Genomic DNA, 11,539 nt, shown 5'->3' with positions numbered 1-11,539 from the left:
ACATCCTCGTCCAACTCCCAAATGGCTACATCGTAATAAGCTGTCAGATCATAGACATACTTGGGGTGGACATGAATCTTCTTGATCTTGCGGGTAATCACCTTTGCATCGTCGAAACTCGAATCCAAGTCCCGATCTCCAGTTCGAATAAGCCACCTGAAATCATACGAGTACATCGTTCGAGACGACTGTCAACCCTTAATTTTCCAATGTACGTACACTAAGCAATGGCTAACTCGTAAATTCCAATTTAGAACTCCAACATTAAAAAGATAGGCAATCATCAAAACTGCCAAAAAGTGAACCCTGGGTTAACTGGATCTATCTCAAAGTGTTCCTTTCCAATGTCCCAGGCCCCTGGGGAACACTCTATGGCTCAAAAGGCGGTTATGGTCCAAGGCTCTTTACCTGTCATCGAAGGCGCAATGAGCGGCAGTGAGTACCAGATTAGAGGCAATGATGGTTCCACCGCAACGATGTTCCCAGACTCCTTCAGAGGACAGTTCTCCAGCCGAAACCATCCAGGGCCAAGAGCCGGGGGGACCCGTGTCACCATTGGAAGTTGTAATAACTCGAGGTCCGGCAAAGCCCTGAAGTTTCAGGTTCACTCCACATATGTCATCTGTTGGGGTTATATTATTGCTTTTTTTTACACGTGAGAAACCTATCCTTTCCGCATCTTCCACGCTAGTAATTGAGTGAAAATAAATTTTTTCACAATTGTGGGTGTGTTTTGAAATTAGGATGCCAAAGGATAATTTCTCCATGAAAAAGCTATATGATGTACCTTAAAACACGCTTAAAGACAAACTCAAACACTTTGGCTCGGACATCTTGTTTTGAATTTGAAAGCTATTGATCACTTTGGTGATAATTCACCATGATAACTAACATGAATTTGAATTCATTATACGAGCTTACATTTTGAAATCTTTGGAATGAAAAACTCAACAAATAAGGAAAGAAAAGTTTTCAAATATAAACTACTAGAGAAAAGTGATTGAATAGTGGTTGAATAAAGTGCATTGCAACTAGAGATTTACTAATTGCTAATATGTCTTCCTTTTTCATTCTGGTCCTAAAAAGTACACATATGTGTGACAGCATTTAATTTGACACAATGAATAGCTTGGAAGCTACGTCTTCAAATAATTTTGTTTCAAATTAAGCAATCAATATGTGGCTACTTTTATTTTATATGAAAAACAAAAAAATCTCACCATTAACAAAGCATAAAATGCCGTTTGATGCCACAATAAACAGGAAAATAAGAAGGCTCTGAATGAACACCATAATGCACACACTTCCAAAGCTTACTGTCATTCAATGCACGAAAACCTACCATTCTTCCTCATCAAAGTGGTTTGACAAGTTTTTTTCAACACAAAGCAACAACATGGGAGGAATGCTTGGCCTAATTGAGTATGCCATGGTATATCTTCTGGGCTGCTTCTTCGGTCAAGAATTTTCAAAATTGCCAACAAATTCAAGAAAAAAAGCGAAGGAATTTTTTTACTCTAAACCCTGCACATCAGGAGATTTTTGAATTTCATATTCAAGAGCTGATAATAGCGACTGTCAAGGGCCAAATGGAAACATCATTTTATACTTCAACCGTTAGTTGTCGTGGAAGTTTTGATGTAATTTATTGGGAATCGACTAGACAGCAAACACTTCAAAAGTGAGTACTTTTTGTTCCCCGACCTTGTTTTGTCTCACCGGTTTACCTTTTTGCCCAAAGGGATTGACAAGAGACGAGATTTGTGTCAAAGTAAATTTATCTCTAGTCTGAGAATCATTTGGTTTTGATGAAATGTTTTCAACATCAGGACATCAGGAGCGTTCAAACGATCAAATGCTTGAAGCAATGAAAGTGCAAGGCCGTGAAATTCATTCGAGAAAAAATGAAGGTGAGCCTGCACTTCACATTGAATAACGCCAACAAATACCTTACAGACAACGAGGACCAATTGAGACAATTATTTGCCACATGTGTTCTGAATGTTTGCTGAACTCTTCCTTTGCTTTCTGAGATCGAAGTGACATTGTCATTGTCAAGCATAATCAAGAGGAGCAGGTATGAATTTTGACATCTTTGGTGCCAGAATGCCAAACTTATTTGGACGAATGGCTATGAAAACTTCAGACAAACAGCCCCACATTAGTTTCTATTGGACAGCATCCAAGTCAAATTGTTCTGTCCGTCATGGATATGCTCATCGTACTTTCCCTTGTTTTGGAGCACTTTGCCTATGTCCTTTGTCGACGAAACCTGCTCGATATTTTTACCTACATTATCGACGAACGGAGTGTTTAATTTGAATTTAAATTTAGATCTTTTTTTTGTTGATCAGTGATCACTTACACGAGAAAGACAGTTTCAATTTGCTTTTCTGTGGGTTTCTTCACAGGTGCTGGGAATGGAATCCCCGGCAATTTAAAAATAAAAACACTGAAACACCAGATCTAAATTTAGATTTACAAAATATTTGCTCCACAAACAAATGAAGAGTCGGTGGAGTTGGCTAGTTCTGATAGGATTGATTAGCAATTTTGAGCAAAAACCTGTACAAATCCGACGTAACGGATGCTACTGGATGCCCAAGTAGTCCCTATGAATATTTGAGGAAAGCAAATTGGACAACGAAGATGCCCAAGAAAGAGGAGAGGTGGACTTCATTCTTTTAGCTAACCTGGATTCACGAAGGCTTGAGGGTGCAGGCAAAACGCATGTTCAGCCTCTGAGGTCACTGCAATTGACCCTAAAACCCGGGTTGAAAGTAAGTCCATGAATGCGTACAGTTTTAACACTTTCATCTATGAGGCGGACAGTGAACGAAACCAAAAACTTGTCAATTCTTTGTTTCTTCATGCTCCTGGCCCTATTTTCCAGTTGTTCTATTACGGTCAACCATCTCTTATCCTCTCCAAATCACACTTTTAAAATCGACGAAGTCGGCATTCGGTGCCGGTATGTAGACATTGCACCAGCTACTTTTTCTCGCTCACTCTGAAATCTAAACTCGTTGCAATTAGCTCACAGTGCTACCAGGCCTGAAATTGTCTGGTCGGGGAAGGGTGGTTGTGAATCAATTGAGGGTCCTGCTTGATCTTTCATCGCCGAGGGTAATCTCATTGGTAAGGCTCAGAAGAAAAATGTTCAAATTCTAAATCAACCTTAATTTTTTGAGGTTTTTATCAGCCAAAAAACATTTTCTTGGAACTTTTTTAGTTTTGAAAATTGTAATTTAAACCTCCCCAAATGGAACATTGAAGGAACCCATAAGAGAAGACACTACTTCTCTATTTTTATTCATATGGAATGGGGAGACCTCAAAACTGAATAAAGTAACTCTTTTCTTCCCACATTGTTCATCGTTCCTGCTCGGCTTATTTGCCAAAAGCCCAAGCTTTTCCTGAAAACGCAACTAGAATCCCAATAGCTTATAGAGAGACCAAACATATAAGAATGCTTGCTTTATTAGCCTTAGTCTCTTCACCGTGAAAAATAGCTGAGATAAAGCACCCAGAGTACCCAGATATTAGAATATTTTATTTGTGGGTTCAAGCTAGGAGACAATTACTAGATTTTTCTATTTGAAAATTTTTGAAATAAAAAATCTTCTGAAACCTTTCGGCCTTAAGTCATGGTTTTGCAAAATCTATTTCAAGTTGTTATTTGAAGTGTCTTTTTTGCATTTTCGCAGGTTTATGTGTTTGCGTTAGAGATTTTTTTTGTTGTGAAAACAAAAAATAAGCCGGTGTGTTCTCTCAAATTTGTCGATGATTCCAAATTATTTTGCGCCATCTCTTCAGTTCAGGACGAAATCAAATTGCAGTGTGCTCTTGACCAAATTCATGAGTGGGCTCTTTCCAAACACATCGTCTTCAATGCCCCCAAAAGCAAAGTCTTGCTCTTCGGCAAGAACAAGAAGGTCATGCCTCTTTTATGTCTTGGATGATTGCCCAATATCCAAGGTGGAACTAGTAAAAGACCTGTGAATCCATTAAAATGGAAAGCTGTTGTTTTCTACCCATTGTGCCAAGGTGGCGAGTAGTGTGAATTCGGCGGCGGGAATGATCAAACGTTTCTATTCCACCCGGCGCCTTCATCACGTACGTTCGACCTCTTCTTGAATATGCCTCCTCTGCTTTGTCTCCAGCACTAAAGTATTCTTCCAAGCTCCTGAGCCCAGTTTTTAAAGCCAATGAGTGAATCTTGGATCGAGAAAAGATCCAAAGGGTTTTCCTTCGTTGGAGCAGAGGAGGGCTGAAAGGAACGTGGTGAGACCTTCTTCAAAATATTCAATGCCGACATATTAGTCAGGAATCTGTTTTCCACCGAGGATCCAATTCGTGTGGTGTGTAACGTATCTGAGAGGATAACCAGTAGTCTTATGGATAATGAGGGCCATTAATATTTTGCGTATCTTTCCTCCCCGTCATCTTTGGTTATTTGTGAGAATCGTGGATCCGTGGAACTCTCTTCCAACGTTGGATTGTCTCAAGAGAAGTGTATCCTTCTTTAAAAATGTGGTGTTCGCCGGAAGAATTGATTAGGTCTAACGGGCACTTCCTCTTTTGTTCCTTATATTTGTTTGGAACGTATTATTTTTTTGTGCCAACATTGGCTTTCAAGATTCTGAAACTTTTTCAACAGCTTCTTTAATGCTTCGTAACCTCAAATAAGTGTTGAATAGACATAGGTTAAGCTTTTGTCCGTGGTTGTTTTCCTTTGAAAAGACTTTCCATTGCGGCATAAGAAATTGATCAGAGCAAACGTCATGATGTGATTGCTCAATAAAACTTATATGTGCTGTTCTTAATCCTAACGTTTAATATGAATCAAAGTCACGTATAAGGGGATGATTCAAATTTGACAAATTTACAATTTAAAAGTCATTACCAGAGCGAATTCATTATTCTTCAGTTTTTCTTATCTTTTCGCATTATTTTGTGCATTTTGCGCATTTTCACTGGGCTCAAGACATTAAGTTTTTCATTTTGAACCTTTTTCTTGAAAATACAGAAATATCAAAAGATGCAACGCAAATAATTTCCAATAATTTCGTGACATATGCATATTTTTGCTTTAAGTGACATTTTTTCTAAATGGCGCGATTATCTTGCTTTTGGCCCTATGCTATGCTTACTCATAAGCACAAAACAATTGATGCACGACTTAAGCCCAAATGTTTTGCCATGACGCAAGCTCCTTTTGTTCAAAGCACATACTTCACTAATCGTTTTTTGTAACCTAGCATGTGTTATACCTTTTTGCCTAACGGCTGCAAGAAATGAGGCCTGCTGACATCGTTATATAGAGTAGAATGCTAATGAAGAAAATTTATGCCCCCTTTTTACATTGCTCTTGAATTTTACCTTATCATATCATTTTGTTGTTTCATTATTTTGCTAGTGACTCTTTTAAAAAGGGGAAATTGAAGTAGAAACGTTAAACGCAATCTTTATTATTTATTTCCTTTTGCATTTGCTTGGATATATCGTGATCATGTTAGAGATGATGGAACTCACTAAATCTGATAACTCCTTATTTTACCTAAACAACATAATTGTTTCATCATCACTCTCTTACTCGGATGCATAGCATGAAAATGGATTATTTGGATTCAATTGCTTCCTTTTTTTCTGACATGACAAATGTCAAAAGCACCATTAATAGTGATTACAGTTGGTATTTATAAGTGAAGGGATGTTTCTTGTGTGTTACATATTTTTTTCATTGCAAACCTCATTTGTTATTGTAGAAAGACCCACGCATCAGACTAATTATTGTCTTCATCAACGAAGTTGAAAAAAAGTCATCATTGGCCAAAGTTTAGTTTTGTCTAATATACCGACTTTGTCGACAAATGAAACTTGGTGCAGCCGAGCGGTATAAGAGGCAACGCATACAATGTAAGTCTTTTCTCGTTAGGTGTCGTGGGTTTAAGGTTTAAACCCCGATACCGGTAGTAACCCTGTTCACTTCATATTTGTAAAATGGCCGGGGACGGGCAAATTGTGCATAATTATTTTTTATTACTAAGCACCACTTTTTAATACATTTGCACTTTTCACCTTTATTCGCACCATTTCACTTTAGTTTTGCACTTTTTTTAACATTTAGCCTAAAAATGTTCCTCTGGTTGAAATCAGAACTTGCTTGGCGTTAGAATTGGTTTCTAAGTTTGAAATCAAAGGCCGCCACCAAATAAGGATATGTATGTCTGAATTTTGAAGGACGTCATTTATAAATCTTTGTAAGTCAAAAGAACTTCCCTTTTGGTTGAGAATCAAGTGAAAGCAGAAATGAATAGAGCCAGTTTCAAGTCCAAAGAGAGAAACTAAGCAGGGCGCTAGAGTAATTAAAAAGCCCAAAAACGCACCATACCTGCTTTCCTTGGCTCATCATGCTAACTAGATTCTCTCTTTGATGAAGGAAAATTCCAATTTTTCTTCAGTTATATCAATCTAGAGACTGGTGCGGATGTTCTGGTGAGAAAAAATAGCAAAGGGAAGCTCTTCTTGAAATAATTTTAAAAAAAGACGTTTCGTTGATTTGGATTAAAAGTGAGACAAAAATCTTTTTTTTTTAAAGGACGCTTTCCAAATTCTGACAACATTGAAAAATGGATTGGAATATCCCTTTTTTTTGCTCACGCTATGTTACACTTTTTGGCCTTTTTTGCACCCATTAGGCTTATTTTTGCACCTTTCTGTCTCCACAAGGCTGTGCTGTTTTGCACATTTTACCCGCCCCTAATGATGATACATCATTCGTAAAAGTGTTTTAGTTTGGTCTAATTAACGAGTTGCATCCGGAACTGTTTTGAAATGCCTGGCTAATGGTTAGAATTGATAACTGGTTCACAAGCAACCAAAAACTTTCCATTTGCGTAATAGATAATCAATGACGTAAAGCCAATTCTTGCAAACACCAGTCTTTTAATAATTTTGTAATGTCAACAATCTATTTCCAAGTTTCGGCCAGCCCGTAAGAATGAGCATTCAATATGTCCACACTCGGTTGATGTCAATCGTAAACGACTTTACATATGTTTGACCTCTTCTTATCTGGCCTTGGAGACATTGGAGATAATTCTTATCAATTGCTGAGAAGTCTCGGGAAGAAGACGAAAATAGTCGCTGAAAAGTTGAACATGGCCACCATTCTCATAACTGGTGGATCGGGGTACCTTGGTTTCCATATAGCCTTGGAACTGTTCCAAAAAGGTTTCAAAGTCATTCTATTTGACTTGAAAAAAACTGTGGACGTTTTGAGGAAAAGTTTAATAAAAAAGTATTCTCTGGATGAAAATAGCCTGAAGAAAAACATCAATTTCGTACAAGGCAACATCTGTGATTTTTCATCTTTACGGTAAGGTCGATTTTGATGGTTTGGGCGAGGTAAGCTTTGTAATCGGTTGATTTTTGACAGGGATGTTGTTATTTCCAACGATGTGGAAGCGATCATTCATTGTGCTTCTTTTGGGATGTCAGGCAATGACAATCTTCCAGCAAACAATGACACGATTGAGAAGGTCAATCTGGGGGGGACTCGAAATGTCCTGAAGGCTGCTTCAAAATCAAAGGTCAAGGCAATCGGTAAGAACATAAAAAATGCAAACTTTAGTGCCAAGTATAAGATAGATAGATAGACCAAGGACACTAAAGCACTCTTTAGAGTCCCTAGATAGACCTATTTTAGGAACACTTTGATTACGATTGGATATTTTCGGCATCTCCGTCTTTGAGTTAACATCTTAATATACCAACAATTTCATGTGCATGTAATTCCTCAGGTTCTTATTAAGCAAAAGTTTGTTTTCACCAGGACGTGGGCAAGTAAAAGAAGACATAGATGGTCAATAATCTTACAGAGGCCAAGTTGCAACACAATAACGTGAGTTGGAAGAAATACAAAATGAAATTGAAAGACTTGAATGAAATCATATCGGTTCGAATTAATTAGTATAGAAGGAACCAAGAAAAAGAAATAGAAAGGGAAACATGAAAAACAGAGCATAATAATTGATCGATAAATTTTGCTTTGACGGTATTTTGTCGAGTGCCTTTTCTTTAGTGAGTTGGCAGTGCGGCAAGAAATGTCGATAGTCCCAAAATTCTTGAACGTTTTATCGCATTTTTCCGATGAAGTCATATCGAATAACGAATGACGAATAACGTGACCTCTTCAGCCGGTAATGAAGATTAAATGGAGGATCAGTGTACAATCTACTTTTATTTTCTAACCTAAGGCTACATGCAAAAATGCTGAAAACCCTTCTTTTCAAGGCTCTTAACAAAACGGGTTCTCATGATTCCAGGGTATTATTAAACATAGATATATTTATATATTTTTTCGAATTTCGATATTATCGAAATTGCATGCCATTTTATCATTTGTTCCCTCTATTTAATATCTTCAGTGTACACAAGCACCGTCAATGTGGTGTTCAACGGCCAAGTCATCATTAATGGCAATGAAGCGAATACCTCGTATTTGGGTCTAACAGAACACGCGGATCACTATTCCTTAACAAAACAAGTGGCTGAAGAGCTAATTTTGACAGCATCCGGGAAAGCTCAACCCAACGGAGTGATGAGAACCTGCTCTTTGAGATTGAATGGCATCTATGGGGCCTACGAACAACAGCATCTACCCAGATCCATTGCAATCATGCGGCAAGGCCTCTTCAAAGTTGGATATTGCTTGGACACCAAGCAAGATCTGGTTCATATTGATAACGCGGTGCAAGGCCATGTCAAGGTGACAGTTGAGGTCAGAGTCAAAGATTTTAAATTATAACCACTTGAGGTCATTTTAGGCCGTTATGGCCATGTTGGATCCGAAGCAAGCTGAAAAGATGGACGGAGAGGCTTATTTCATTACCGATGGCCATCCTGTGAACAATTTAAAGTTTTTTGGAGAAAACCTCTTACCTGCCATTTTGGGACAGGATGCCAAAATGCCAGAGTTTGAAGTGCCCTTTCTTGTGGTGTTGGGCATCTCGTGGGTATTCTTCTTTTTGTCCAAAGCCTTGGGCAAAAACTTCTTGTTACCTGTTCCAGCAATTACGACGGCTGAAGTTTATAAAGTAAGTTCATTTAAAACCGTCTCAGGGATCGATCTAGAGCTTTGAAATTAGAAGTTTTGCATGAAAAATTACCATTTTTGCCAGTTTCTGTTTTCATGAGCAATTGAACGATTGGATTTGTTCGATTGTCTTATTAATGTGCGAACAATGAAAGCAAGCCTTTTCTCAACTCAAAAAAAAAGCTATTGAACGGAATAAGACGTAACAATTGCTAACATTGATTTGAAGTCAGTTAATTTGTAAGATATTCTAGTTAACTAAAACTAAGGTCTACTTGGAACACGATTTGCTTCAAACATTTGCAAAGCATTTAAAACAAAATAAAAAGAGGCGTTTCATGTCTTTGGCATAAAATCCACATTTTGCACGAGATAATCTGAAGTTTTAATCAAATTTGATTTTCAGACCGGCGTGACGCATTTCTTTAATGTGGAAAAGGCGAATTCTCACTTTGGCTACAAACCTGAAGTCAAATGGGACCAAAAGTCTTGGGATGAGATTTTGGAATCCCAAAAACTGGCAAGACCCATCTTGAAGCCAATTAAATGTTCGCGTCAAACCAATCCAAAAACGGAACGTTTTGAACCCTCAACTTCAATCTAAAAATGGTGCTTTTATGCATTGTGCATATGTGCTTTATTATGAGAAAACTGTCAACAAATATAAGGTCGATTCTAGTGACTGCAGGGGCTTAATGTGCATTTTTAGAGCACCTTCAAGCCCTCGAGAATCCAGGCTAGTTCGAACAATGAAGTCCACGTCTCTTTTTTCTCGGGCTCCTTCATTGTTTAATTTGCTTCCCTCTGATATTCGTAGGGAATACGTAGGCCTTGTTGATCCGGAAGCATCTTTCAAGTCAGACTTGGACAAATTTTTAGATAGCATTCCTAATCAACCCTACATTCAAGGACTAGCTCGGTCTGCCAACTCAAATTCGTTCGTAGACCAAACATCATATAAAGATTGAAAGGTAATAAGTAGACGAATTGTGACCTTTCATTTCAATAGTACCGGGAATTACATTCCCTGTAGCGGTTAGAAAAGCCCGTGAAAAAACATACAAAAAATGACGAAAAATCTTTTAGATCACCGTTGTATTTTGCATTGCTTCTTTTCATGGCAAACAATCCTAAGAATCAAAGTCTGCAGGAACTGGATAAGATTACTGTTTTTGAGCTCGCCTTCCTCACCGCTACTGGGAATGGGATCTACAGGCAAAAACAGGCATGCATTTTATATCAATTTATACTTGTATAATATTTGATTCAATAATACTTGCTGTATTTAGATCTAGCTAAACCTTGAATAAAAGGTTGATCAGGAATTTTAGTCAAAAACGTACATGATCAACTCCAAAATACTCCCTTCGAATATTTAAGTGGAGTAAATTGAACAGTGATGGAGGCTGAAAATGAAGAGAGGTGAACTCTATTGTTCTAACTAACCGGGATTCTCGAGGACTTCAAGGTGCTCTCAAAACGCACATTAAGCCTCTACGGTCACTAGAACTGACCCTAAATCCTGGGTTGGGACAAAGCTGATGGATGCTTTTGAATACGTATAATATCAGATGCCTTTGATCCGTGACTACAAGATCATCTAAGTGGTCAACTCGACTACCCTCGTGATTCTCAAAAGGCCCATCTTGAGATCCAATGAGCTGGTTTTCCGGGCGGGCTCTACAAATCAAGGCGAGAAACCATCACCTCTACTGTGGCTCCTCTTCGTCAATTTGCACCTTTTTATGATAGCTGCTTCCCATGCTTCGGAATTTCAACTTTTGCCCCACTTTTTGGAACACCTTCAGTGATGACTAGGGTGGAGTAAACCTTATAAAAGACAAAAACCTTCCTTTATATGGCTCCGTTTATGGACGGTTCCTTTTTCAGAGGAGACACTGGGTTCAGTTCTTCCAATCCTTCTAGAATCAAGGGTCAATGTTCATCCTTGATTTTGAACTTAACTAGTCCGACCTTTCTGACCGACCTTTCTGACCGGCCTTTCTCTTGAGCACGCCGGTTTTTGAGTTATTGTCGACCCTATTTCAAGGATGTTGTGATCTGATGATAGATTGCTGGATACGCCTGACCCTGATTCCACCCTGATTCAATATTAGGTATATGATGCTTTCAACGAACGGGTTTATGCCTACCATGTTAAGGAAGGGTGGACCTACGTGCTGACGAAATGTCCAGTTCCTCTACAACTCAAGATTTTCAACTTCTTAGTATTTTGGTTAATATGGGTAAATACCTTTTATCCCTGAGAAGGTTTTTAAGGTTGACGAAAACTAGCTTACTCTTAAACGATACATGGTNTATGCCTACCATGTTAAGGAAGGGTGGACCTACGTGCTGACGAAATGTCCAGTTCCTCTACAACTCAAGATTTTCAACTTCTTAGTATTTTGGTTAGTATGGGTAAATACTTTTTATCCC

At 38.3% G+C, this 11,539-nt stretch overlaps 2 protein-coding genes across 2 annotated transcripts in view; one reads left to right on the top strand and one right to left on the bottom strand.

Moving 5' to 3' along the window:
• The window catches only part of LOC131881533 (chymotrypsin-C-like), a 1,494-nt gene extending 154 nt beyond the window's left edge, over positions 1-1,340 (bottom strand). The window contains exons 1-3 of the mRNA XM_059228418.1: positions 1,221-1,340; positions 409-622; positions 3-156 (exon numbers count right to left, since the gene is read on the bottom strand). Of these exons, the coding sequence (XP_059084401.1) occupies positions 3-156; positions 409-622; positions 1,221-1,323 (471 nt within the window). The 5' untranslated portion in view covers positions 1,324-1,340. The remainder of the gene's footprint in view (positions 1-2; positions 157-408; positions 623-1,220) is intronic.
• A 2,797-nt stretch (positions 1,341-4,137) lies between these two features.
• Positions 4,138-10,625, top strand: LOC131881554 (short-chain dehydrogenase/reductase family 42E member 1-like). The gene is made up of 5 exons (XM_059228442.1): positions 4,138-7,381; positions 7,442-7,608; positions 8,433-8,773; positions 8,832-9,101; positions 9,507-10,625. The coding sequence occupies exons 1-5, from the start codon at positions 7,059-7,061 to the stop codon at positions 9,702-9,704; spliced, it is 1,299 nt and encodes a 432-aa protein (XP_059084425.1). The 5' UTR covers positions 4,138-7,058; the 3' UTR covers positions 9,705-10,625.
• Positions 10,626-11,539: the final 914 nt, after the last annotated feature.

This window comes from Tigriopus californicus, chromosome 6 (assembly GCF_007210705.1).
Source record: "Tigriopus californicus strain San Diego chromosome 6, Tcal_SD_v2.1, whole genome shotgun sequence".
In the NCBI taxonomy this organism is placed as follows: domain Eukaryota; kingdom Metazoa; phylum Arthropoda; class Copepoda; order Harpacticoida; family Harpacticidae; genus Tigriopus; species Tigriopus californicus.
The sequence above is the reverse complement of the archived record's forward strand: the minus strand, read 5'-3'. Positions and strand labels throughout refer to the sequence as shown.

Bases quoted from the DNA above. Each gene is read 5' to 3' on its own strand.
- LOC131881554 (XM_059228442.1), top strand. From the start codon at position 7,059: ATGTTTGACCTCTTCTTATCTGGCCTTGGAGACATTGGAGATAATTCT. The intron at 7,382-7,441 runs GTAAGGTCGATT...GATTTTTGACAG, and splicing joins TGTGATTTTTCATCTTTACG to GGATGTTGTTATTTCCAACG. The intron at 8,774-8,831 runs GTGACAGTTGAG...AGGTCATTTTAG, and splicing joins CGGTGCAAGGCCATGTCAAG to GCCGTTATGGCCATGTTGGA.